This window comes from Typopeltis vanoorti, chromosome 6 (assembly GCF_054136105.1).
Source record: "Typopeltis vanoorti isolate ZY-2024b chromosome 6, IOZ_Tvanoo_1.0, whole genome shotgun sequence".
Taxonomy (NCBI): domain Eukaryota; kingdom Metazoa; phylum Arthropoda; class Arachnida; order Uropygi; family Thelyphonidae; genus Typopeltis; species Typopeltis vanoorti.
In genome coordinates, this window is record NC_143554.1 from 123,385,369 (window position 1) to 123,412,325 (window position 26,957).

At 36.2% G+C, this 26,957-nt stretch overlaps 1 protein-coding gene across 4 annotated transcripts in view; it reads right to left on the minus strand.

The window, feature by feature from the left end:
- LOC150105891 (putative fatty acyl-CoA reductase CG5065) overlaps nucleotides 1-26,957 on the minus strand; it is a 337,145-nt gene that overhangs the window by 141,349 nt on the left and 168,839 nt on the right. For all 4 annotated transcript variants that reach the window (XM_090394385.1, XM_090394387.1, XM_090394386.1 and 1 more), the window contains 2 exons: nucleotides 21,315-21,447; nucleotides 8,043-8,159 (listed from right to left, as the gene is read on the minus strand). In XM_090394385.1, the coding sequence (XP_090250511.1) occupies nucleotides 8,043-8,159; nucleotides 21,315-21,401 (204 nt within the window). In that variant the 5' untranslated portion in view covers nucleotides 21,402-21,447. The remainder of the gene's footprint in view (nucleotides 1-8,042; nucleotides 8,160-21,314; nucleotides 21,448-26,957) is intronic.

Below are 26,957 nucleotides of genomic sequence, written 5' to 3' on the forward strand. Positions count from 1 at the left end.
CAGAGAACGATGGAATAACAAGGTGAGGATTTAAAATCCTAAAAAACTCCTTGTCATCCATTCCTATGTCAGTGCTAGTTAGCTTATTATCAGTAGTATCACAATTCATATAAATTCAATTTCAAATTGCAAAAAAATGCTACTTGCTAAACTTTACCTGTTCCTTAAGCCAAAACTATCCCAATCCAATTCACCTGAATTTTATTATGTGAATTTTATCCTGCCAACGGCTCTGTCATTGTAAAATATTTCTTTTCTTTGTCTTTCGTTTATCAATTTATTTTTCTGCGTACTTACTTAAACTTATTCTTGCCCCCCTTTTTCTGTTGTTAGTCTATCTAACATAACAGTCCCTGAGCAATCGCACAATGTCAATTAAGAAATTTATTTATTTGTAACGACTGCACCACTTAATTGATATTTTTATGTTTGAAAGTCAGGGCGAGAAGATGACAAATGTTAAGTTAATGCCTCTATGCAATATCTTTATATGCAAGTCGTGGCTCGTTACTATATTCTATTCCCACAGGCTCGTTAATATTTTCGGGATAGTGCATTGGCTAAGGAATGAGAACCAGGTAGTAACAAAACAAAAACATATTATCAAACTAAAAGATGTGATACAGAGCACATAAAAGTTAATTAAAGATTAAGTTAATCAAAAGCACTTTAACACAAAAATTTACTTGCTATCTGAGCAACAGAAACTATACTACTTTCACTATCTGAAAAACCCATTTTGTCTTGATATAAAAGTGTCATAGAAGACACTTTTATATCAAGGCAAAATTTTAAGCCAAGACACAACTTGGCTTACAAGTATGCATAAGTATTCCAGGAGAGATTACATTTAACTTTCTTTTAATATATTCAAAACTTAAATGACACTAATTCAGACACTATCACAATCAACCTGTGAATTAGACATACTTAGCAATACATAATTTTCCGTTATTTCACATTCACTTTTCCCGCTAGTTAACAAGTAACCTCTCTCAATCCTTTATGAATTCGAGTTACATACATATAACATACTACAACAAATTAATGGCTTACTCGCTAACAATCTCGAGAGGAAAGTCTGACATACATTCCATTATACACATTAGAACAGGAACATCCTTCGTCCGGTCGATCATCGAGAACTTTTCTTTGTCAGACATGCTGGGTTCTGCGGTAGCTACCGGGAGCCTAGAGCTAGCTGGCAGTGGTGAACATCGGCTGACGACGGCGGCGGGAAAACGATTCTCCTGGATTGCGGGAAGGAGCTCCCGCAGACCTCGTAGGTGAAGAATCAAGGACCAAAAAGACCCTAACCACGTGCTGCATTGCCTTTTATTCTATCTTCAGTCCTTTTGTTCTTAATACGGAGTATCCCAGGATTAGCCAGAAGCAGTGAAAGATTTGACGTCATTGCTGGCCGCCAGCCCTTACGATTTTGGTGGTATTCAGTGCTAATCTGGCATAACTCCTATTAAGCTTTTTCAAGCAAGTCTAAAGTGCAGGTGCATTCTAACAGTAATTTATTCTTTTATATTATTACAACTAAGTACATTTTTTTCTTATAATTTCAGACAAAAAAACTGTAAAATATTTAGCAAAAATTCTCTAAAAAAATAATTTCTTGCGAGATTTTACAATATGTCCTCTCCTCCACCTGTAAGCTAAACACTGTAACCCATGCACAGACCTGTCACCAGCTTGGTCACGCGTCTCTGAATCCTCTCCACCATTTCCCAATCCCCAAGAAATGCTGGTGACTAAATCTGTGTGTGGTAGTCAACATGTCTGAATCATAGCCTTATAAAGAGAGATAATAACTTTCCGATCTTTACTTGTCAGTATGTTCTTCAGCATCCAAATAATCCTCTAACTATTTTGCCAACTACTCTTGCAACATGTCCTCTGAATTTCAAATCTCTATCCCCCCATCATCACCCCCAGATCCCTAGCATCATTAATTTTCTGTAAACTAACACCAATATGATGCAACGTGTGTAATCATTTCATCCCAAAGTGCATTACATTACATTACATTTTAAAACACAGAACTGGCAAACATTGTCCTTTGGCCACACTCCCAATTTATTTAAATCATCTTGTAAGATATCTACATTCACCTTTATCACCTATTAACTACCTCAGTTTTGCATCATCAGCAAACAATTGAATGTTATCCTTCAAATCTTCTGCTATATCATTATTACATTTAATTTGCATATTAAATGTAATAATGTAATTTGCATATATTACATTTAATATATGCAAATTAAAGAGTAGTGGTCCTAGTGCAGAGCCCTGGAGCACTCCACCAGCCAACTCATTTGCCTTGATTCCACTCCACCATACACCATTCTCTGATGTCTATCAACCACTCCCATTCATGCTACCAGCCTCATATCCATTCCCATTTGCTCCAACTTATGTATATTTTCCATAAGGTATTCTGTCAAAGCCTTTTCAAAGTCCATCATATCATGGTGTAGCCATTTCCTTTATCCAATTCTGCATCGAATTTTACAATATGATACTTTATGGGGGGGGGGGGGGGGGGGGCAGCATGTCTTTGTAAAAGGTAGTCCTGCCTGAGTAATTTATTCATCTTTTATAATAAGGTGACAGCCGATGTAGCCCAGAAATTTACAAGCGCTTTACACTGATTTTTACAGAGGTCACATCTCAAAAGTTTGTGTTGTAAAAATAACCTTTGTATAAAGAATGTATATATTCTGATGGGAAAGTAACCTGCCCAAATGTAGTAAAAAAAACGTTTAAAATTAGTAATAACAAGAGAAAATGCTGTGTCACTGGAAACTGTATGTTATTGTTTTAACTAAGTGCTTTGGAAACTTTTGTTTATAAGCTCTGTGTATGCTCACCTTCAAGGTTATTCTTAAAAGGGTCGGCCAAGATCAGACAAGGTTCCGCTGCCCAACAAATCGAATTTTGAAGTGCGCTTGAGATAACAAAGAAATGGTTGGCTTTAACATCAGATCAAGGAGTCGTGCCAAATTCTTCGGGGATCTCAACCCTTCGTGAAAGGTCCCAGAGATGGAGAAATAAAAAGGCGTTGAGGAGAACATCAATATCTGCAGTCGGAAATAGAGGACACGCCAGAAGTCAGAGAAAAAAAATGGAAGCCAGTCCACCTGTGGCTGTCTAGATCTTGGACGTTGCTGTGGAGATTACCGGAAGCTAATAACCGAGGAACGGACTTCAGTGCCCGGAGAAGAATGCACTGCCATCTGAATGAGACTGCATAAGCACAAGTTGGATACCCCCCCCTCCCCCGAGCCCATGAGTGCCGGAGATCAGCATTCCGAAACCCTGCCAACAATCCTTGATGAGACCCAGGTGAAGCAAGACACTGTAGAAAGAAATCTAAGGCCTGAGATGGAAGAAAAGATTGAGAACTCTAGAGCAGAACCTTGAATGAGTGTGTGGCCCAGATGAGTTTATTCCAATTTTATGTTCTATCTTTCTTTTATGTAATCTAGAAGAGATAATTTAGCTCGACTGATAAGGTATAAGGTACTAGAAATAAGCAGTGACTATAAGAAAGCCTTTTAATTTGTTAGTAACTGGAATACAATTGTGAGATAACTTGGCATAACAAGTTGATTTCTTTATGAATAGATTAGAATTGTCCTTTTTATAAGCAGAGAAGTATATGATTATTTATGCTGTATAGCTTGTTTAAAATTGCAAAGGGAAGTTTTTAATGCTAAATTTTAATGGATAGGTAGAGAGAGTAACCTCCCTACCATTTAATTGATGTACTTTTGTATTAGTGTAAATAAATGTGTTTTGATTATATGTCAACAGAGTGCCTTCTGATCTTTTGATTTACAATGTACTGTTCTTAAATAAACTCAGACCTGAGAGCAGGAAACAAATAAGGTATTAGAAGCGTAATTTAAGTGCATGTGGACCATGACTGTTTATGTTATTTTTTGAAGGAATTTATGCTAGAGAGTGAGAGATCTACCGGCCGTATTACTGAGTCTTATGCCTAGAAAGGAATACTGGTGGCGCGTCTGAACAAACAAATTTTTCAGTACTCTGAGGCATACAACATGTAGCGCAAAAGGTGGATAAATTTTGTACGAAAGAGTAAATCACTAAGGAGACACAAGATAGAGTAAGAAGGTAGCAAGGATAAAGAAAATAAAATAAGAGATTACAAGATAGCACCCGATTAAAGTGTAAAGCATTAAGGTAAAAAGTAAAGATTAAAGACTAAAGATCAAAGTTTACCTAAAGTTTACAACAGCGCAACAGTCGATAACATAATAAAGTAGAAATAATATAAAGAGGCAAAAATATATAGAATAAAGTCTACAATACAAACATAGAGCCACTCTTTACAATATTTCTATCCACCCATTACTGAAATTTATTTTTAACCAACTTTTGGAATGTCGAACTATGAGGAAAGGTTGAGAAGATGAAATTTAAAGTCTAGTGGATAGGAAGAAGAGGAGTGATATGACAGACCTACAAGTTGGTAAGGGGTTGTTATAGGATCAATGTTGAGAAGTTTTCACAGAAAATGGTGGGAAATCAAGGGAGAACCAGAAGTCATTCCTGGAAGCTGTATAAGAAGGGTGTGAGCAGGGGAGTGAAAAGCAGGTTGTTTACATGCAGAGTTGTGAATGATTGGAATGCCTTATCTGAGAGGGTGGTGTATGCAGAGAATTTGGGTATGTTTAAGGCACAGTATGATGAGCTGTGTGTACGAAAAAAGAACCTCCTAGATAAGTGTGACTCCATGGGAGTCTAAGGATAATAATAATAATTTCCCAATAATTTAACCATCACTTCAGAGATACTAATTCTGTAATTTGCTATTTCTGTCTTGGAGCTACCTTTTTTTTTTTTAATTTTTTTTATTTTTATTTTTTTATTTTTTAATGGAACAATCTTCACTGCCAGTTCACTTGCCCATTCTCATAGTACACAAGCAGACATACTGTTCAGGTCCACTGCTATATTCACATTGATATTTTTCAATATGCTGAGTACCTCCAGTATATGTACCTCAATGCTCACATCATCATTAAAAACACGTAATAACCACAGTGATGACTATTTAATTTGTAAATATTTCATCCCAAGTATCTTGGGACATCATCAGTACAGTAGTTTAAACAATACTAGGAATAACATACAGTTAGGGCACATGATTACAATGGAATCTCAATATGCATGCAGTAGCGTGTTATAAAAGTAAATTAAATATAACTGAAAAAAATATTTTAAAAAAATAAAATAAAATAAATTAAAATTAAAAAATAATAATAAATAAATATATATATATATATATAAAGATTATTTTACACAATATTTTATGACAATTTCCCATACTTTAGGCATAGTAAGAACATCGTTGCAGTTTAAATTTGGTCAGTGTAGTAGGGCTTCAGCACTTTCTTTATATAAACGTTCATATTTATATAAAGATCTGTGTAAAAGTTTTGACTTTTCCCAATGGATCCTATTTGGATTTTCAATTCCGTGTTGGGAGAGACCAGATTTCTGCGGTTTGAAAAGACGAATGTGGTCTTGATGTTCCGAGATTCATTTCTGAACAGACCTACCTGTCTGACCAAAGTAAGACAATTTGCAGGAGCATGGGATCTCAAACGCCAGGTAAGTGCAAAGTCACCTCCTGGATGATATACCCTTGCAAAGTGATCATTTAGTAACTGAACTATTTTTTCTGATTCTGTCACTTTCCAACCATCAGCACTGAGTAACATTACCTTTCCACAATCATTCATTCCCTTGCTTGCTACATAGTGAAAAAAATCTTTTGAATTTACTTTGGTCTGTTTATAATTAACAAATTTTCTCTTTAAATCTGATTTAGCATCCCTTACCATACTCGTTATCCTCCTTTCTTATGCTTGATACTGCTCATGGGCATGCTGATCACCTTGTTCATATTCCTTCCACGATGCTTTTTTTTTTTTTTTTTTTTTTTTTGCAACTCCTACTTTATATTGCTGGTCCACTTAATCCCTACTCAGTTTATCCTACTAACCCTGAGTATGACAATCCTTGACTACTTCCCATGCACTAATGACATTCATTCCATGTAGTTTCTTATGCTATTACTGTGTTCCAAGTTGTCTCCTAAGTTTGTCATAATCACCAGCTTCGTAGTTCTGCATAAACCCTTTCTTGAATGAAATTTTAACAGGATTTTTGTCCTGGTGGTTGTTTATTGAGCAACCACCAAGACAAGAATCCTAGTGGTTGAATAAACATCAACAAATGCATAGTTGATGTTTATTGAGAAAAATGTTCTCAATAAACATCAACTACTTTGAGAAATAAACTTTGAGAAAAGATATCTATGTTCTAGATATCTTTTCTCAATAAACATCAACTACGCACTGGATTCAGACCATGTGTCAAATTAGCAACTCTCATGCGTTCATCCAAGGACAGCATCTCTCCTTTATCACATCCAGGAGTCTATGAAGTACCCTGCTCAAGTGATCAAGCTTACTGCAGTCAAACAGGAAGAACTATGGACATCCACATCAGTGAACATAAAAAATACATCCACAAAAATACATAAAAACATACAAAAAAAAAAAATCCAAAGCAGGGTCTACTAGGCCCAACTTGCTATGGCACGTTGGGTCTAGCAGACCCTGCTTTAAATTTTTTTTTTTTTTTTCAACATAGAGGGTGCCTAATTAGGACTTTAGTCTTTGTGTTGTTGTACAATTGTTCAAACAAGTCCCACTGTTACACCATGTCGTTGTTGTCTCCTTACATAATATCATTATGTAAGGATAACTGCATCCAGCGATTCATAATCATTCCTGCATTCATACTTATCTATTCCATTCCAAGCTGGTTAGACACATGCACCCCCCCCCCTAATATCTCTAGTTTCCCTGGTTTTGCACTTCCAAACTGATTGAACAAGCACCTAACTCCAATACCATTTAAGTGCAGTCCATCAAATTCACTCCACACATCAATAAACTGCACACCATTCCAGATGTACAATCTTCTCGTTGACTCATTGGCAATCTGGGTCCTTCTCAATTCTATCCTATCATACTGAGGTAGCAGATGCACAATCTTTACTTTCTAACTCTTCATTTTTGCTTCTTCTAACAACTCTTTCATATATTCTCTCATTGCATATTTCTCGCCTTTCAAATCGTTTGTGATTGCCAAGACTTCTTCTGCAAACTCAAAGCTTCATTAACATCCTTTATCTTTGCACCTAGAAAACATTCTTTTGTCACTTTCTCATTAAGTATACCTCTTATCGTTGAATCCCCATACAATATGATCTCTTTTCTTCCAGTTTCTCACACTTTTATGCTTTTCCCATTCACCCTTTCTTTCATTCTCCGTCTTTCAGTACCACACACACACACACACACCAATCATTTCTCCAGCTGCTCAACTCACGTTTTGTTCTGTGGAGTCAGTGTAAGCATGCACTTTCTTCCCACACTAGCATCTCATCATCCACATTATTACTTTCAACCACTTTCCTCACACTCTCATTCATATTTTGTGCACTATCATTCACTGCTTCCACTATATTCTTCACAACACTTCCACAATCCTGCCTTATACCCATAATATCAATCACTTCATTCTTTTGCTCCTGATGACTATTTCTTATACTCACTTACGAAACATTTCCAACATATATTTTCTCCATTCTCACTCTCATACCACAAGCCATTCATCCTCGGCAACGAATACATTAAACACATGCTACATCACACTAAATCCCAGATGCTGATATCAGTCAATGTCAATGAATTATATTTGAGAAAGTCCAAACAAGAGTTCATTTTGGCTTGAAAAGTTTTTAATACAGAAGAAGAAGAGCAACTACTAAACCTATAAATGAATGTGTATATCAACATCAGAAGTATTAGGTTTATCATTACTAACATTAAACTTGCAACATAATTTGACAGGAACATGATTTAAAGCCACAATGTCTTTAAAAGATAGAAAAAGGATTAGCAAGTGAGAAAGATAATAAGCCTTACCTTAGTGCTAAGAAGTTCATCCAAACGCTGACGAGGCTCTTGACCATCTTTAGGCCTTAACAATAAATAGATCGTTTTTACTGAACTGCAAGATCGCAACAGCTTCTCCACCAACACCTGCAATTATAAAGTTTAGTATTACCTTCATTGTACTTATGAAGTGTCAAAAAAGATGTAACTGATGTACATTAAATATCATAATGTTAAGAAGGCAAGTAAATCCTTTCATAAAGACTAAGTTACCTTCTTTTAACAGTAGGTCCATAATTTCATGAAGGATAGGAATGCTAACCATAAACAATAAATTACACGATAACCACAGTAATTACCTTTAACGACATGAAAGTACAGATATTTTGTACTAAAAATAACAGTACATCATCAGTGTGTAGAAACAAGCAAATCAAAGGAATGGGAATACAAGGTATACACAGCAGTATCCAGTGGGATGAAGCTCATTTTCTCCATAGAAGCAAGTTTAATATGAATGCCTTTTCACAGAAAGTTCAAAGCCCTTTTACATCAGCCAAATCTGAATCAGAATGATTCTCCCCCCCCCCCAAAGGTTTGGGACAGTCTTATCTTTTGTAACCATCAAAAATAATTTTTAATAATATTTTTAATATATTATTTATTAATATGAATTTCTAGCATGTAAAAATATTAAATTGGTAAACCACCGACTGCTGTATGTACCTTGTATTCCCGGTCCTTTAATTTGTTTGTTTCATACATTCAGTATGAAATATCTGTACTTTCATTTCATTAAAGTTAACTACTGTGGTTATCATGTAATTTATTGTTTATAGTCATGCCACAGGTACCTTTAAAGATTAATGTTAACCATAATAATTACACTATGCAGATATCTCTTGTTATCTAATACAGTAACAATTTACAGATGATAATAATAACCAAATATCACAATGAATGTCACTATTATATACAATATTTCTGACAAAGTATGTCAATATCTTTAAAAGGTATCTGTGTCATGACTATAAAATCAAATTGCATGATAACTGCAGTAATAAACTTTAATGAAAGTACAAATATTTCATACTAAAATAACCATATATCAGTTGTGGAAACAACAAACAAATCAAAGAATAAGAATGCAAGGTACATACAACAGTCAGTTTACCGATCAGAAATCTGTGCTTATTAACATAATAAATAAATTAACATAATAAATAATATTAAAACTATTTTTGATATTACATAAGATGAAAATCGCCCAATCTTTTTGTGGGGGAGAGGAGGGGAGGGGAAGATATTTATTCTGATTCAGGTTAGCCAGATGTAAAAGAGCTAAACAACTTTCTTTGAAAAGGTGTTCATATTTAAAACTGCTTCTATGGAAAAGACGAGCTTCACCCTACACGATACTATGTTTAGTATCAATACTATGCTGTGGCAGATCAGATTTTTGAAGTTTCATGTATTCAATGTAGTAATGATGTTGATTAATAATTTTTTCCAAAGAATGGCCTGTCTACTCAAAATACGTCACATTAATTATAAAAATTATGGAAACAACTACTGTGTTAAAGTAAAACTTCAGTTCAATATAAACCAAAATAATCACTCGACATTTTGAATTTCACATTCACTAACAGTTGATTGGGGAATAAAATCTTGAAAAAAAAATCATAAGTATTAGAACAGAGATTCAATTATTGCCATTGCAAAGTCAGTAAATGGGGAGATTAGTGTTGATTAAGTATTCTGCCATCAAGCAAGTTCTTCTTTTAGGAGCAAAAACTTTTCTTCCACTCTCTTCTGTTCTGAGCCTTCTCTTTCAAGGTTGTGTATCTGTCTCCATTCAGCATGTCATCTAGCATTGTTTTCCTTACTCTTCCTCTGGGTCTTTTTCCGTCTGTTTTTCCTTCGATGGCATCTCTGATGATTCCATTCCCTCAGAACATGTCCGATCCAGTTTCCCTTTCTTCTTTTTTATCTTCCTTAACAGACTTCTTTCTTCTTTTACTCTTTTTAAGACCTCTTCATTAGTTATTTTATCTGTCCATTTGATTTTTTCCATCCTTCTCCAAATCCACATCTCAAAGCTTTCCAAAATCTTAATTTCTTCTTTCTTCAATGTCCAAGTTTCAGCTGCATAGAGGGCAACACTCCACACATAACATTTTATTAGGCTATGTTTATGTGAAGTATAATCTGGTTAACACACACATTGATTCATAAAATATTAGACTTGGATTGTGCAAGTAAAAATATCAGAGCTTCAATACTGGGACTTTTCTGCGATCTGTCACTGTACAGAATGTGTAAAAATGTACATTCAGTAGAGAATGTCAGCAGAAAAAAAAAGATGGAGTGCCATTTCTAATGATAGAGTTCTACCTTGAGACTCAGAACTTCAACACAGTATGAGAATATGATTCTCAACCAAAATGTAAATATGTGTAAATTACATATCTGATTTTTTTCAAGTCTGTAGAAGGTTTGCTAATATAAGTTCCTGATTTTATAAGAATAAAAAAAGAAGCAAAAAGGTCCTTATATTGCAGCAGTAAATTGCTGAAACTGGTGATTTTTGATATTTATTACAGAATGCCAAGTTAATACCCCATGCTATGCAAGGCCAGATTTCTAAGATTAATACATACATACATCTTCAAGGCCCACTTTTCCTAATTGGGTTGTGGGGGCAACAGCTGCAAGAGGAACTTCAATGGTCATGATCCTCTGCCACCAAACTCAGGTGGGATTCCCAAACGTGTCCACCCAAGGTTTTGGATATAATCTATCCAGCGAGTCTTTGGCCTTCCACCCTCTGGCTTGGCAAAGAGGGCCTGCTGAGGGAGCCTCTCTTGTAGCATTCTGACCAACATAACAGTGATCTCTCAACACGGAGAAGCAGCGGTTGAGTATTGAGAGTTTCCCGAATTGCAGAGCTTCTGACTCTGTCGAGTCTTGTCAGCCCCACAACCCCTCGAAGGAACCTCATTTCAGCTGCTTGGATTCGTGTCCGCATTCTTTCGGTCATTACCCAACTCTCATGACCATAGGTGAGGATGAGGACATAGACTGTATTGAAGACAGCCAGCTTTGCCTTCTGGCTTAACTCCCGCTTCAATACTACCGAACGGCCAAGCTCCCGCAATATTGAGCTTGCTAAGTCAATTCAAGTATCTAGCTCTACGTCCCATTTTCCATCATTCATGAATATGGACCCAAGGTATTTAAACTTCTCCACCTGCATCATTGGGACTCCACTTACATGTAGAGTGCACTGGGATGGTTGTCTTGATACCACAAATGTTTCAGTTTTGGCCACACTGATCTTCATTCCGGCATCTGCATAAACAGTTACAAACCTATCCTGAGTCTGCCAGAGGTCATCTGTGGAAGAGCTAAGCAGAACTAGGTAATCTGCAAAAAGCAGATGTCCAATGCTACATCTTCCAATTCTGACACACTCACTGCCTCGGCTGTGCCTATCAATCCAGTCCATAAATATTATGAAAAGGAGGAGTGACAGAACACACCCTTGGCAGAGGCCAACGGAGACTGAAAAGTTCAGACTTTGTGCTGTTTACCCTGACACAAAACTCTGGGCATTCATACAGGGACTTGATGGCAGCTAATAGTTGGCCATCCACTCCATACTCCTGTACTACTTGTCAAAGCTTTCCCGAGGTACCCGGTCATATGCCTTCTCCAAGTCCACAAAACATGTGTAGACATTCTTGGCATATTCCCAAGATTTCTCAAAGACTTGCCTTAAAGTGAAGATTTGGTCAGTTGTGCTTCTACCAGGAAGAAAGCCACATTGTTCTTCCTGGAACTTTGACTCAACTATGCTCCTGCACCATCATTCCAAGCACCTAGCATACACTTTCCCAGGCAGGCTGAGCAGAGAGAGAGAGAGAGATGCCACAATAGTTACTGCAATCCTTCTGGTCTCCCTTATTGAAGACTGGTATTATTATGCCTGTCTGCCATTGCTTTGGTGCTCGCCCAGATATCCAAGCAGCCTGACACACTCGAGTCATCCAGAAAACACCGTCTCGATTTAAGGCTTTTAGCATTTCGGGCAGAATTTCATCATCACCAGCAGCCTTGTCTGATTTTAGTGATTTTAGTGCTAAATGGACATCTTCTGCTGTGAGACTAGTCATTGCCCCAATCTGCACCTCTTGGATGTCCACAACTGCTGGACCACCCGGGTTAAGAAGGCTCTCAAAGTATTCCTTCCATCTGTGGAGGATATCCTTCTCGGTTGTTAAAAGTGCACCATCAGAAGCCTTAATTGCCCTTGCTGTGCACGATTTCCTCCCTCGAAGGCGGCAGATGGTCTGCCAGAATACTTTGTTTGCATTTGCATAGGATGAGTCTAATCTTTCTCCAAAGAATTCCCAAGCCTTCTGCTTTGCTGTCTTTCCTGCCTCAGCCGCAGCTTTTCGTGCCTCAGTACCACAAACACATCTCAGGTGACCTAACCCTAAGCCATGTTAGGTAGGACTAGTTTTTTGCCTGGACAGTTTTTTGGACTTCTTGGTTCCACCAAGGTGTCCTTTTCTCACTGCCCGTTGCCACACTGAGCCACTTTCTGCCACAGCATAAGAGTGCAGAGGCAGTGACAGCTATTCTGAACAGCTTCCACTCCTCCTCAACATCTGCAGTATGCTTGGGAATCTCTTTGAACCTGGAGGAAATGTCATCTGCAAAATTCTTCCTCACAGTCTCATTTTCCAATGCCTCCAATTTCATGCAGTATAGCTGCTTAGGCCTACCAGCGTTGATGGTAGCATCTGGTTTCTGAAGCCGTAGAGTGCACACAACAAGGTGGCAGTCAGTTGACAGTTCTGCCCCCTCTTCTCACACAAACTTCTAAGATTAATTATTGTTGATATTCTATTTTCCTGTAAAATAAAACAAGTGATATCTCATCCGATCCCATAATTGTATCCACACTGAGATTTTCTAATATCCTCAACACCTCCATAGTTTAATTGAAACTATGGAGGTGTTGAAGATCTGCATGATCTTCTATACAGTGTTGAAAAAGATTGCGAACCTTCTTAGGCCTTTCAACATCAGAGTTGTGTTCAAACCTGTAAAGACTGTCTGCCACGTTTTAAGATCACCGAAAGACATTAATGCTTTCTTCAAACACGCTGGAGTGTACAACATCCCATGCTCTTGTGGCCAAAACATATAGGACAGACGTCGAGAAACTTCGAAATCTGAAAACAAGAACACATAGGTGATGTTAATAACAACAGAACACACAATTCAGGTCTAGCCCATCATTTTGCGATGACAAACCACACCATTGAGTGGGATAGGAGCTCCATGCCTTATCTAGAAGAAGACTTCCGTTATAGAAACTTCAAGGAAGCCGTAGTAGTTCTCCATTCTGGAGAAAATCTTAATAGAAACCAGGGAATAATAATAGCTGACATATGGAAAATCTTAATAAGATCACTCACAGTTTGCCAGAATTTCATTTCGCTCATAACTATAGAACGTGCTTACACAACAGTGACTAATACAACACGCTTCATGCATGTAATGTTACGTGTCTGTTTCAAATTTTTAATTTATATGATAGTGTTACTCCATTTTCTCTGTACTAGCCATTTGGAGTTTTCTCTTACAGTTATAAGCCCTGAAGAAGCCAAACAGCTCCATTGGCAAAACTTGTTGGCATTGTGTGTTTATAAATCACTGGTCAATTAAAAATCAATATATTTCAGTTTAAATTATCTAATTGAGTGACCAAATATAGTTTAACAATGAAGAATCTCCATAGTTTATTCATTTCTATTTCCATATCAATCCTTGCTACATCAGTTAGTGCATTATCTCAGCTGATATACTGAGTGATCACTTTTGCAAATGTGTATTTCAACTGTCTTCTGTTTATTACCTCCCATCCAGTGGTTCTCCTTTGACTTGCTACATGGCAAAAGAATGCTTGCAGATTTCCTCTGATCTCAGTGCCTAATTTTTTCTCATAACCTGATTCTGTCTCCTTTTCTTGCTTATGCTTTGTACTACTCTTATGCCATGGCAATGCTCCAAGCTGCCTACTGAATTTGTCAAAATCACGAGCTCTAATTTCACATGAAATTCTTCTTTAATTGAAAATTAAGGATTAGGGCGAGAGTGATCATGAATATCCACTTTCCATGACAAGACAATGATCCCTCTTATCCCTATTGAAGGATAAGTGATTGACTTGGTTATAATAGATGAATTCTCTGATCTTATCATTACATCCAAATGTTCTCAAACCCTGAGTACCTTCCATCACATGTTAAGTAATTATCTTCAATAAATGCATAAATTCCATTTCATTCCCTTCTACCCCCCATGTGCCCTTTCCTTTTCCCCCCATCTATTATCTCCTATAGCAGCAAACATTATCCTATTGGCTTTTATCTTCAAATGTATTCCTCAGCTTTACCTTTCTACTAAACTTCTACTTTTGCAAGTGAAATTCTTTCATTTCTATCCATTATGTTAATTACTTTGAAAGACTTAAGATATTTAATTTTAATGTCCCATTTTCATCACATAACTATAGCATTTTAAAGAGCTTTTCTCTTGGCACCTTGTCATATGCCTTGTCCAGATAAACAAAACTTAAATACAAATCCTTCTTATATTCCCAAGATTTTTCAACTGTTTGTCCTAAAGTGAAAATCTGATCCTGACAATCTCTGTTTGGCCTGAAACCAGCTTGTTCTTTTCCAAGCTTTCCCTCCACAATTTTTCTTAGTGATTCCCCAAGTATACTTGTATAAATCTTAACAAGAATACTCAGTAGAGAAATAAAACTGAATGTGAGAATTAGAGGTATTTCCCTTTTTTTTATAGATGGGGACTATGAGAGCTCTGTGCCAATCATCCGTAATTTGACAGTCACCAGACTTTCTGAATTATGCAATGCGGCCACTGTAAAACTTTTATACCTCCGTATTTTAGCATTTCTGGTGAAATTTCATCTACTCCAGCTGCCTTCCTACATTTAAGTTTTTGATGACTTTTTCAACTTAAAGTATGAATGTGTATTCCTGACTGCTAAAGAATTACTCCAGACATCCAGAATATCTTTATCTTAAGTTTTCATGTCACCTTTATTATCTCTGATTCCTTTTACAGCACTCTTTCCTCCATTTCTAAGCTTTTTCAATAGCCTCCAGAATATTCTGCCACCTTCCTGATATTTATTTTCTATTGTCTTACCAAAGTCTCCTTTGATAAGAACTACAGAATGTTTTTTTTTTTTTTTTAAAAAAATAAAAAACTTGATAATCCTCTCCTTTAGTGTTACTCTGTGATCAGCATTCATAACATGGACTAAAACCATGTTAGGAATAATTACTTTAATTTCCCGACATTTCAACCTTCCTATTAAAGTCATCGTCTGGAGTACACACACACACACACACACACACACACACACACACACACACACACACACACACACAAAGACAAGCAATATTACATTTCAAACAGTATGCTTAAGTGACAAATGATTTGATCAAGCTGGCCTGACCTCTAGTGAAAAAAAAAACTAAAGCAAAGCTATATTCTATTTATAACATCATCAGAAAACAAATTCATATAGATAGTTTTAATACAGCAAAAGTGGTGGCCTAATCCATAATTTAACATGAGTGTTGTAATATTAGAGTTCAGATCTTAGATTAATTACGGTCCTAATTACAATTAACACTTAGATCAAAAGTGGGTAGAATATGTATCATCCACATTCTTGAGATTTTTAGACCATTACTGTTATGATTAGGGTAGTTGATAAGAATTTCACAGGCCTCCTTAAATTTATGCTCATACCACATTTTGGTGTGATGTAAACAGGTGCCTTCCAGTTGATTCTACGTAAAGTATTCAGGGCATGATCAGAAAGGCTAGATTTACCATAGTTGTTAAATTTAATGTGCTGTTTATGTTCCTTTTTTCTGATAGGAATTGTGTATCCTTTTTCACTTATATAGGGCAAATTAGAGGTGCAATGAATACAGTATACTCCAGGGTGGACCAGCAGAGGAAGTAGATCCTTGGATGAGTTGAATAAATTCTTTAATTTTCCAAGAGGTTTAAAGGTGGCATTAAAATTGTAATTCTGTAGTACTCTATTTATTTTGTCTGATATCCCTTTAACGTATGAAATGGCTACAGCTTTATTGTAATTCAGTTTATTTTTAAGTGGAGTCTTGAAGAATTTTGTTGATAGTGGTTCAGAAAGATATTGTTGATAACTTTTAATTCATGTTTAAGTGCTTGTTCACTGGAGAAATCATCAAAGCCCTGTTTTTTTTAAGTGTGTTAATGACACCTAATTTTTGTGTTGGGTGGTGGTAAGAGTTTATGTGTATACAGAGTCAAAAAAATGTATACACACTTTAACAGAAGTCATCTATGGACTTTTTTCGAAGGATTGAATTACAGTAGCAATGTGTAGTATGATGTTCTCCCAAAAGATGTTGTTACTTGCATGAATACTAGCATCAACATGACCAGTAGGACAGTCAAACAAAACGGTCAAGGCATGATTGTCGTTCGATCAACTCAAGACCATTTTAAAGTGGTATTTCAAAGTTGCGAATGTTGTTGAAGTTTAACAACAATGGAAGCGTGAGTTTGCAACACACCCTCCCACGCGCCTGACAACTGCACGTATTCATGATTAATTTGAGACTCATGGTACCATGTGTGATGTGCAGAAGGGAAGATCCGGGAGGTCTTGCACGGTAACAAGTCCTGCTTCCTCAGCTATGGTGTTGAAACAGTTTACACACTCAAAACAGTAGTCTACCACACAATGTGCATGTGAGACAAGAGTTAGCAGTGCAAGCATATGCTGCATTCTTAAAGCAGCCAAATGAAAAGTTTACATCCCAAGATTATTACATGCAATGAATGAAGACAATCCTGATCGAAGAATGCAGTATTGTGAGTGGTTTCGACACATGGTAGATGAGAATGAGGAATTTGTGAGGAAGATGGTTTGGTCTGATGAAGCACAATTTAAGTTTAATGGAACAGTGAATCACATAATTGTGTTTACTGGGCTCCAGAAAATCCAGGAGTTCATGTGGACAAGGCAGTCAATTTACCAGGGCTCAATGTCTGGTATGGATTGTCATCTAGAGGTTTAATAGGACCATTCTTCTTTGAAGGTACTGTTACTGGTCAAGTGTACCTAGACATGCTACACACACATCCATTTTACCTGCCATTCATACACTTTATGGGAATGATCAATTTCTCTTCCAACAAGATGGCGCATCACCACACTACCACCAAGATGTGACAGCTTACCTCGATGAGAGTTTGCAGGGACAATGGATAGGACAAAGAGGTGCAGTTGAGTCCTCCCCACCACATTCTCCTGGTTTAACACCCTTGGACTTTAGAGTCCCCCATATTCTACCTATGGGGGACTTTAAAGGATGTAGTGTATCATAGAAAACAAGCTACACTGGTGGCCCTTCGAAAAGAATTTGAAATGGCATGCACAGCAATCCCACTGGACACTTTAGCCAATGTTGCCCAAGCAGCAGTTTGCTGTAATAATAAGTGTCTGGACGCTAATGATAACCACTTTGAGCACCTCGTGTAATTGTAAAAGTCAAAAGGTAACTTGTATTCATCCCTTGATGTCTATAAATTTAGTATTACAATTTTTTTGATGGACTTTGTATATTGGCTAGTATGTGTAGGCTTACGGTAAACAATGAAGAAAAGACTGCCAGAAGGAAGACGTGTGCAAAGTGTAACTAGAAAAGGAAGTGTTCTGACTTTCAATTTCAATTGTGAATTGTATGCATTTGTGTTGTTTGTGGCTGAGAAAAGTGTCTAATGTCTGGAAGCCATGGAACCAGATAACAAAAACATCAACATATTTAAGCCAAACTTTGGGTTTTAAAGTATAGGAACCTAGAGCATGTTATTCAAAAGCTTCCATATAAAAGTTAGCAATTGGGGGTGGGGAATAGAGAGGAATAGAAAAGAAAGCACAGCCATGTGAGTCCATGGCTTTGCTTTCTTTTTGTAGGTTAAAAGTTCAAGTGCTTTAAGGGTTCTATAAATTTTCATTGAACATTCTGAGCATGACCATTGAACTAAGCTCTCTCTGCCAAAGGATACCATAGCATTTGCAAATGTTTGCAAAAAAAACTTTCTGCCAACATATGCAGAAAGTTTTTACCTTAGGGTTTATTATATGTTAAAGATACCAAGAAATTATATGCTAGGTTTTAATCCTTTTCCCAATGAAGCAAAACAATGTTTTGCGCATAAAATATGTTAACGTCTGAGCTACTTGTATATAGAAGCTATGACTTCATATCACCTGCCTTAGTATGTATCCCATAATGCAATGCATAATGGGAAGGGCCACAACCCAGACCAGTTCCGAACTTTATTGAGATCTCATCAGTGGAAACCAGAATAGAGGTCGAAACTGGTCTAGGTAGTGGCCTTTCAGTTGGTAAAAGTGATCATGAAGTGATCACCTGAGTTGTGGCTAGCCATATGCAGACTTTTGTGAGGATAGGATATATGTGGAATTTTAAGGCTGGTGATTATGAGAAACTTAGGAGAGAGCTTCGAGCTATAGCATGGAATGAGGTGTCGAGCAATAAGGAAATAAATATTGCTTGGGAACTAACAAAGAAATACATAACAGAATCAATGTGTGAACTTTATTTAGCCTTTTGGCATCAATGAGGCCAAAAGGCTGAATAAAGTAAGTGTGAAATAAATGAATGAGGAGTTTAAGCATGAAATCTGGAAAGTACTTTGGAGGCTGATCAAAGCCATTGTATAAGGCCTTAATCAGGCCTCATATGGATTACTGGGCACAGATTTGGTCACCAGACTTTAATGATGACAAGAATATATTGGAAAGGGTCCAGAGAAGATTCACAAAGGTGGTCTGTGGTCACTGGAATGTGAAGTATGAAGATGGATTGAGAGAATGTAAGTTGCAAAGTCTCGTGAATATGAGAAAGAGGGGAAACATGATTGAGACATAAGCTAGTCAGAGCTTATCAGGTTAACATGGAAGAGATTTTTCATAGAATGGGAGAGGGGGCAGACCAAGAGGCCATTGTTGGAAACTGTATAAGGAGGGTATGAGCAGAGGAGCGAGGAGAAAGTTCTTTGCATGGAGAATCGTTGGTGTGTGGAATGCATTGCCTGAATATGTTGTGGATGTACACACACTGAATCAGTTTAAAGCACAGTTGGATGAGCATTATATGCAAGTGTTTATCTCCCATGATGATGTTGGAAGTTTTTTTTTTCCTTCTAAATCCAGAGTAATTTAATAATAAGGTGAGACACTTTTTGGCAACTTATCTAGGTAAATATGACTTCTCAATTGCTTCCACCACAGTATCGCCACCTCTGGGTCTGGCTCCCACTGATGAGACCTCAATAAAGATCAAAACCGGTCTGGGTAGTGGCCCTTTCCTTAATGCATAGCATTATACATGTCCGCAAGGAGATGCGCTTTGCATTATGGGAGATACTACGACAAGGAGTGATGAGAGCTTGGTCAACCTTTACCATGAGTGAGTTGCCTCAGTCCTGAAGATACTTCAGGTGCAAACTTTGTTTGCTTACACTTGGATAAAGGATTAAACTAAATTTATTATACTTCCATGATGAGTCTGCCTTCATGGAGGTCAGATGATAATAATATTGGGGAGGGAAAAAAGTCAGCTGTTTCAAAAAGCTGTCAGACTTTTTATAAAAACTCTATCACATTGAATTCATGCTTAGTTGAGGCTGTTATGGAATTAAAGCTGAAGCTACTAAGGCTATGAAGCTGTAAATTGTTCTTCTGTTTTGCTTGTGTATTACAGGATGAAAGAATTTACAGGAAGAGAGATCCCTGCTGCCTCCATATGAGACCAGTTAACTTACCTTTTGTGAACAGTTGTGAAACCCTTAAAAAGGTTCTTCACATCTTAGATGGGATTTGAACCTAGGTCTTTCCAACCAAAGGGCATCCACATCAATTGACATGTTAATTTTAGGGAGGAGATGAATTTCCTTGCCCAGCATGAGACCATTACCCATTTATTCATCATCACCACGAACCATGGGCTCACTGCCCGTTGGTGTCTGATGCCTCCTTCACTATTTTCTTCCACCTTTCTTTGTCCAGTGCAGAGTGTCACAGTTTCTGCACACACCCATTCCACACCAGTCCTTTATGTCATCTATCCATTCTCCGTATGGTCTACCTCTTCTGTTTACACCATCCATAATACCAAACATGAATGTCTTTATCTTCCGGTCCTCACTCATTCTCCAGATGTGTCCAAATAATTGCAGCTTCTTTTTTTATAATCTTTTGCATTAGATTCTTTTTTGGTTGTATCTTCTGATAGAGCTCTTCATTTGTGACTTTCTGTACCCATCCTATTCTTAGAACCTTCCTGTAACAAGTTCTTTCAGCCAAAATTCTTTTTTCTTGATTTATTTATTATCCACATTTCAGATCAATACAGTACACTGCTAAAGATGCATATTTCCAGTACTCTTTGTTTATTGGTGACCTGAAAAAGTTCCATATATTGTATCTAGATCAGGATTTCCAGACCATAAAAACAAATAAATTTCAAAAAATATATATAAAATTCATAAAAATGAAAAAAAAATCCTTACCCCACCCATAGTATAAATGTACTATAGGCTTACTAATAACCTTTCATAGGTGAGAAACATAATATGATTGAGAGAGATTATATATATATATATATATATATATATATATTCATTTTTTAAATTAACTGACTTAAACCTGAGAATTATAACACAATGACATTTATTTGAAAAAAACGCAACATGTTTCGTCAAAAATGACTTCTTCAGGCGATAAGAAGTCATTTTGTTTAATTAATTTAAAAAATGAACATATCCCAACCCCGAGTTAATAGTACGTTTCATATATATATATATATATATATATATATATATATATATATATATATATATAGAGAGAGAGAGAGAGAGAGAGAGAGAGAGAGAGAGAGAGAGCTAAGAGATTCCTTTTTAGAGGCCAAATGCTGCTTGAAAAATTTCTATAGTCTCTAAAGCAGGGTCCTCAAATTGTCCAGTACCATGCTAAGCTATGCTATGAGCTTCGAACATTTCATACCATAACAATTATGAAGCAAATAGTTTTCTGAAAAAATGTTTTAATCACATGAATGAATAAAATTTAAATGTCATAGGATTTTAAAATAGAGAACTTACTTTTCCCATAAAACCTGTAGCTCCAGTAATAAGAACTGAGCGGTCACGGTAGAACTCGGAAATTGCAGATGCATCTCCTTCAGCCATTTTCTATAGCTGGATCTTTGAACTTAGTGTATGAAATGTACAGCAACTGGAAAAAAAATTACATATACATATATATATGTATGTGTGTGCAATGGTGCACCCAGGATTTAATCTTGTGGGGGGGGCAGTTTAACGAATAAAAATTTTAATACAATGAATTTGCATTAAAAATATTTTTATCTGTTCAATTAAAATTCATTAAATTTCATTCATTCAATAAAATTCATTAGGTGATTATAAAAAATTTAAAGAATAAAATCCAGTTTTCTTTTTACAAAGCTCTTGAATTATTTCAGTCATGGTTACATTAATCTCTCTCTGTGTGTGTGTATATATAGCAAAGCCAGTCCATTCAATCGTGATTATGTCATGGTAGATCTTGAATAGGTTTTTAAAAAGGCATAAGTTAGAAAATGACCTTTCACTGAAATGACATGTTACCGGAAGCGTTGCAAATATTTTTAATAAGTTATAGATGTTAGGATATATCATTCTGTCACACTTTGAAATTGCATCAACAGCATTTTTGCATGGAGCTACTGCAAACGGTTTTTCAAATTTCTTATACCACAACTTGAATTCGGTGTTCAAAATAGTGGATTTGTATAAGGCAAATCACTTGCATAAAATTCACACAATTGACAAAAATCTTCCATTGCACTTGCTGTTGGAGCATCTTTTCCATTTGGTAGAAGAGAAAAAAATATATTTCAAAATGTTGCGGTGCTGAGTGAAACGTTCATGAAGTTGAGTCAATATTTGGTCAATAAATGGAATGAAATAGTTCTCCTGAAATACTCTTCTACAGAATCGGCTGGAACATTGGACCTTAATGTTTATTTTGATGAAGTCCTTGGCTTTTTAATGTCAATATTAAAATTATTGGTTTTTATACATGCTTCATCGTAAATATCTTTAAATTAAGAATCTGGTGTTTCACGAATGGTATTTAATTGAGCCACATCATCAACAAAATTTAGAGCAATTAAGAGGTCACTGTCAGATTTTTGCATTATTTTAGACAACGGCAAGGTGCACGCAAATATTTTTTGCAAGCTAAATAAAGATATTATAAATCTTAAAAGATATTAATATTATAATATTGTAAACAACAAGGACGTCCTGTCTTTTAGGGGTATTGAAGAAATTGTGTACCTTTTCAATTATGCCAATGCAATTTCTTATTTGTCACAGATATAGCATTTCCAAGTGTCAAATTCAAACTATGTGATGCCCAATGAACATATAAAGCTTGTCGTATTATTATTTGGACTACCTGGAAATATTATTACATAACATTTCCAGGTAGTCCAAAGGCATATCGAGGAAGGGCACCTACTCTACAACTCTCCGTCTTCACCAACCACAACTACAATCATCATCATCTACACCAACGCTGTCTACCGCCGACCACTACCACTAGTATTTTCACAGACAATCACAAACATCCATGCCCAAGGCGGGATTCGAGCTCGCAGCCTTTTGGCTGGAGAGTCAGCCAGCCAGGCTGGATATATAGATAAAAAATTAAATTTTGTGGATAAAAATTAAAACAAAGTTTTAATTTTTATTAAACAAATAAATAAAATGATATAATTATGTTACTATTTACTTTTAATGAGATGGATGACCTTCTCGACCTTGCAGAGTTGCTGGATATCTGGCTCAATATTGGTCAACTTCAGTCGAAGATCAGCACACACACACACACACTTAAGATGAATTCTGTATTTTGTTTTTATTTGAAGGAGCGATGAAAATCGTTTCTCGCAAAGATAGGTTGAAGAAAACTGCATGACGATTTTCGACTTCTTCAAATAATTCAGGAAATTCACTTCTCACTGAAGGCGAGATCCAGAATCGAGCCAAACCACGATCACAGAATTGCATTTTAAGCCCTGTCACTTGAAAGCTCAATTAGCTGCTCTTTTTTCGATAACGAAAGGTCGTTCTCGTGACTGCAAGCCTGAAATGGATCATGAAATCACAGAAATTTCTTATAAAAAGTTATTTGGAAAATGTTTCCAAATTCTGTTTAAGAGTTTTGAGGTGGACACAAACAATTTCCCATGGTAAAATTCTAAACTAATAAGTTTCGTGGCCCCTATACAAAATAACCAATTGTATTTACCTTTTGAATACTATCTGGGTAAGCTCCAAATCTCCCCATCCCTTTCATCATGCGTTCGTAATCAGGCGACTGTTGATATTGACTTTATATACACATTCAAAACTGTAAACAATTGTTAAATAATAACACAATAATGTAGGCATAATTACCGTAAAGCGAGAAAAGTCACAAAACAGAAAAATATTCCTACAAACTAACCAACTGTATTTACCTTTGAATGCAATCCACTGGTCGAGTGTTCAGCAAGTCAGCAAATCTTTCCTTTCATTAAGCGTATTAATACTATTGCATTGCAACTGATGGGAATTCTGTGTTTCTGTGGATTCATTACAGACCTCTTTCTCTTCAGAAACTACACACAAACTCGTTTTTAATTATCACTACCATCTGAGATATTTTTCCGTTTAAAGAAGGTACCAATGTACTTATCCATAATTGAAATACCATACTTACTTGCATATAACTCTCACCCCTGATTTTACTTTTTGAAAAAAGAAATTAAAAAGTTTCACATATACCTCACAAATTAAAAAAGCTGAAAAATGTTCAGAGTAGGGCGATAATAACTTGCTCCTGTGGTAAACAACACGCCCTCCCCCAATAGCCACTATATTGCAGAGGCAAGAAAAACAAGTATTTTTATTATGTCAGTGAATAAGGTATAAGCAGTCTGTGTAATATATTTCTCAACAAATAGTGCAATTAGAGACAACTGGGATAAAAACGACACTAATTAATAAATCCCCTCATACAGAAACTATGCTGTATATGTAGACTCAAGCAAAACTATATGTTGCACCGACTAACACAGTATCTAACTAAAAACTATTGTTATTAATTAGATTGTGTGAGTTCGCTCGACAGCAATAAAATTTAACCGAAAGTGTTAAAATTCGTAAACGTGTTAAAACTATATATATAGTGAATGCTGTTATGGCAGTTTCACATATTATTGGAATTCAGTTGAAGAGAGTTAGCATTTCAACTCAATTGTCAGCTTGCTTTTCGCATGATTTCTGAAAAATATATAAATAATGGAGTTAACTCGCAACACATTTTGTCTAAGTATTACTTAGCACTTCTGAAGATATATTGAGCCTTGGTTGAAGGAGGAAAACCTTCAACAATAAAAATCAATAAATAACAAGCAATTGGTTGAAATGTGGTCATGTGGACAACACATGTTCACTTCAAATCTGACAAAACAGCAAGGGAATGTGGAAGCAATAAAACCATATTGTTTTTCACTTCACCCCTTTTTTTATTACTCGTCATTCTGCTGCTACAAATTAAAATAGTGGCTGAATGTTCATTCCATGAACATTCTGCTGCTATTTTTTTTTTTAAGTATTCATTTTATTTTAATAATTTTTACTAATTCAATTTTAATTTGTTTTGTTTAGATAATTAAAATATATAGATTTATTTGGTTAATTTAAGCCTGTGGACCACCTGTCCCATCATCACGGAGCATAGGTTGATAAACGCTGCTATAGGATTCTCTCACCTTGTGACCCCTAATTCATAAGTAGTATAGAAATAGAAGACATGACACAACATAAATAAAAAATGAATTTTAATTAGGAAAATATTTTGGAAAATTTTCTAGTTTTTTTTAACCTTTGGGGGGGGGCTTGATCCCCTCCCTGGGTGCGCCACTGTGTGTGTGTATTACATGAGAGGGTACCCAAAAATAACCATTTTTTTAAAAAAAATTATTAAAGTTTATAATACCATATTCTAGTCTCCTTCAAAGTATTGTCTGTGTGAGTCGATGCACTTGTTCTAACATTTGCATTCTGCTGGAAAAAATTCTGGAACTGTTCAACTGGAATACTGTTTATGGCTTCAAGTGACTTATATCACTTCATCCACATCAACAAATTGCTGCCCTTTCATGGTTTTCTTTACCCATGGGAATAAAGAAGTCACATGGAGATTGAGCTTGAGCATGTAGGGAGGGTGGGGAACAACCACCATGTTGTTGAAAGTTTTTTCATTTGGTCGTATTATATATTAAAGATGCCAAGAAATTATATTATTGGCTTCCTCCTTTATCCAAGTGTAAGCAAACAAAGTTTGCATGTGAAGTAATTTCACAACTGGGCTACTTGTATACAGCGGCTAATGACTTCACATCAATTTCCTTAGTATCCCATCATGAAATTACTTAATGTGCAAACTTTGTTTGCTTACATTTGGATAAAGAAGGAAACCAATAATATAATTTCTTGGCATCTTTAATTTATTTTAAACACATTTTGTTGTTCATCAAAAACTTTTGGACAGACAAGGCTATGTGAGCTGGGAATTGTCGTGATGTAGCAACCAATCACTGATACTCCACATTTCTCACCATTATTCCTCTCACACCATCACGCAATCTTCTCAAAATGTTGAGATAAAAATGTTAATTCACTGTCTATACAAGAGGAACAAATTCTTTGTGTACAATTCCATTCACATAAAAAAATAAATAAATAAATAAAAAAATCAACATTGTCTTGACATCTGATCGAACTTGACGTGTCTTCTTGGGTCTCGGTGAATTTAGGCATGTTTCCATTGGTTTGATGTTTGTTTTATTTCTGGATCATAACCCTAATACTAAAACTCATTCCCAGTCACAACTTTCAAAAGTTCTGGTCATTAAGAACTTGCTCCCTCAAATTGTAGCAAACATTCACATAATTTTTTAATCCTCTGTGAGCAAACGAAGCACAAATTCAGCAGACATTTGCAAATCTGTTAAAATTCGCTGGCACAAATTTGTCTCTTCAGTAACTTGTTCAATGGTTTTTTACCAATCTTCATTGATTGCCTGACAAACAACCTTTTCAATGTTTTCATCATTTCTGTTTGTTGAAGAGTGACCAGATCGTGGTCTGTTTTCAACTGACAGTACTTGGTAGCACTTGGAGTCGACTGCAAGTGCTACGAAGGATAATATGTAAAAACTACCATTCGTCGGCTGACATGCTGAATGAGGAGTTCCAGGCATTGACTGGAACACGAATCTGCACAAAAACATTTCGAACCTAGGCTCACAACATGGGTTTCCATGGTAGGACTGCAATATACAAACCTCGCATTGCCGAAACAAACATGCAGTGTTGTCTTCAGTGGTGCAAAGAATGTGTAAGGCTGTGGAAGCTTGGAAAGCTACGTTATAGGGCAATGACTCATACTACACCATCTACCAAACAAATGGATGGATATGACTGAAGAAGGCCTGGTGACCAGAATGTTCAACCCTAACTATGAAATTGAGAGGTGGCAGTGTGATGGTATGGTCCTGTTTTTCCTGGTTTGGTCTCAGATCCATTTGTGGTACCATGAATATTGAACTCTGAGAGGTATCTGAACATTCTGGACACCAGGATGTTCTACAAAATTGACCATTATCTCTTTCATCAAGACAATGC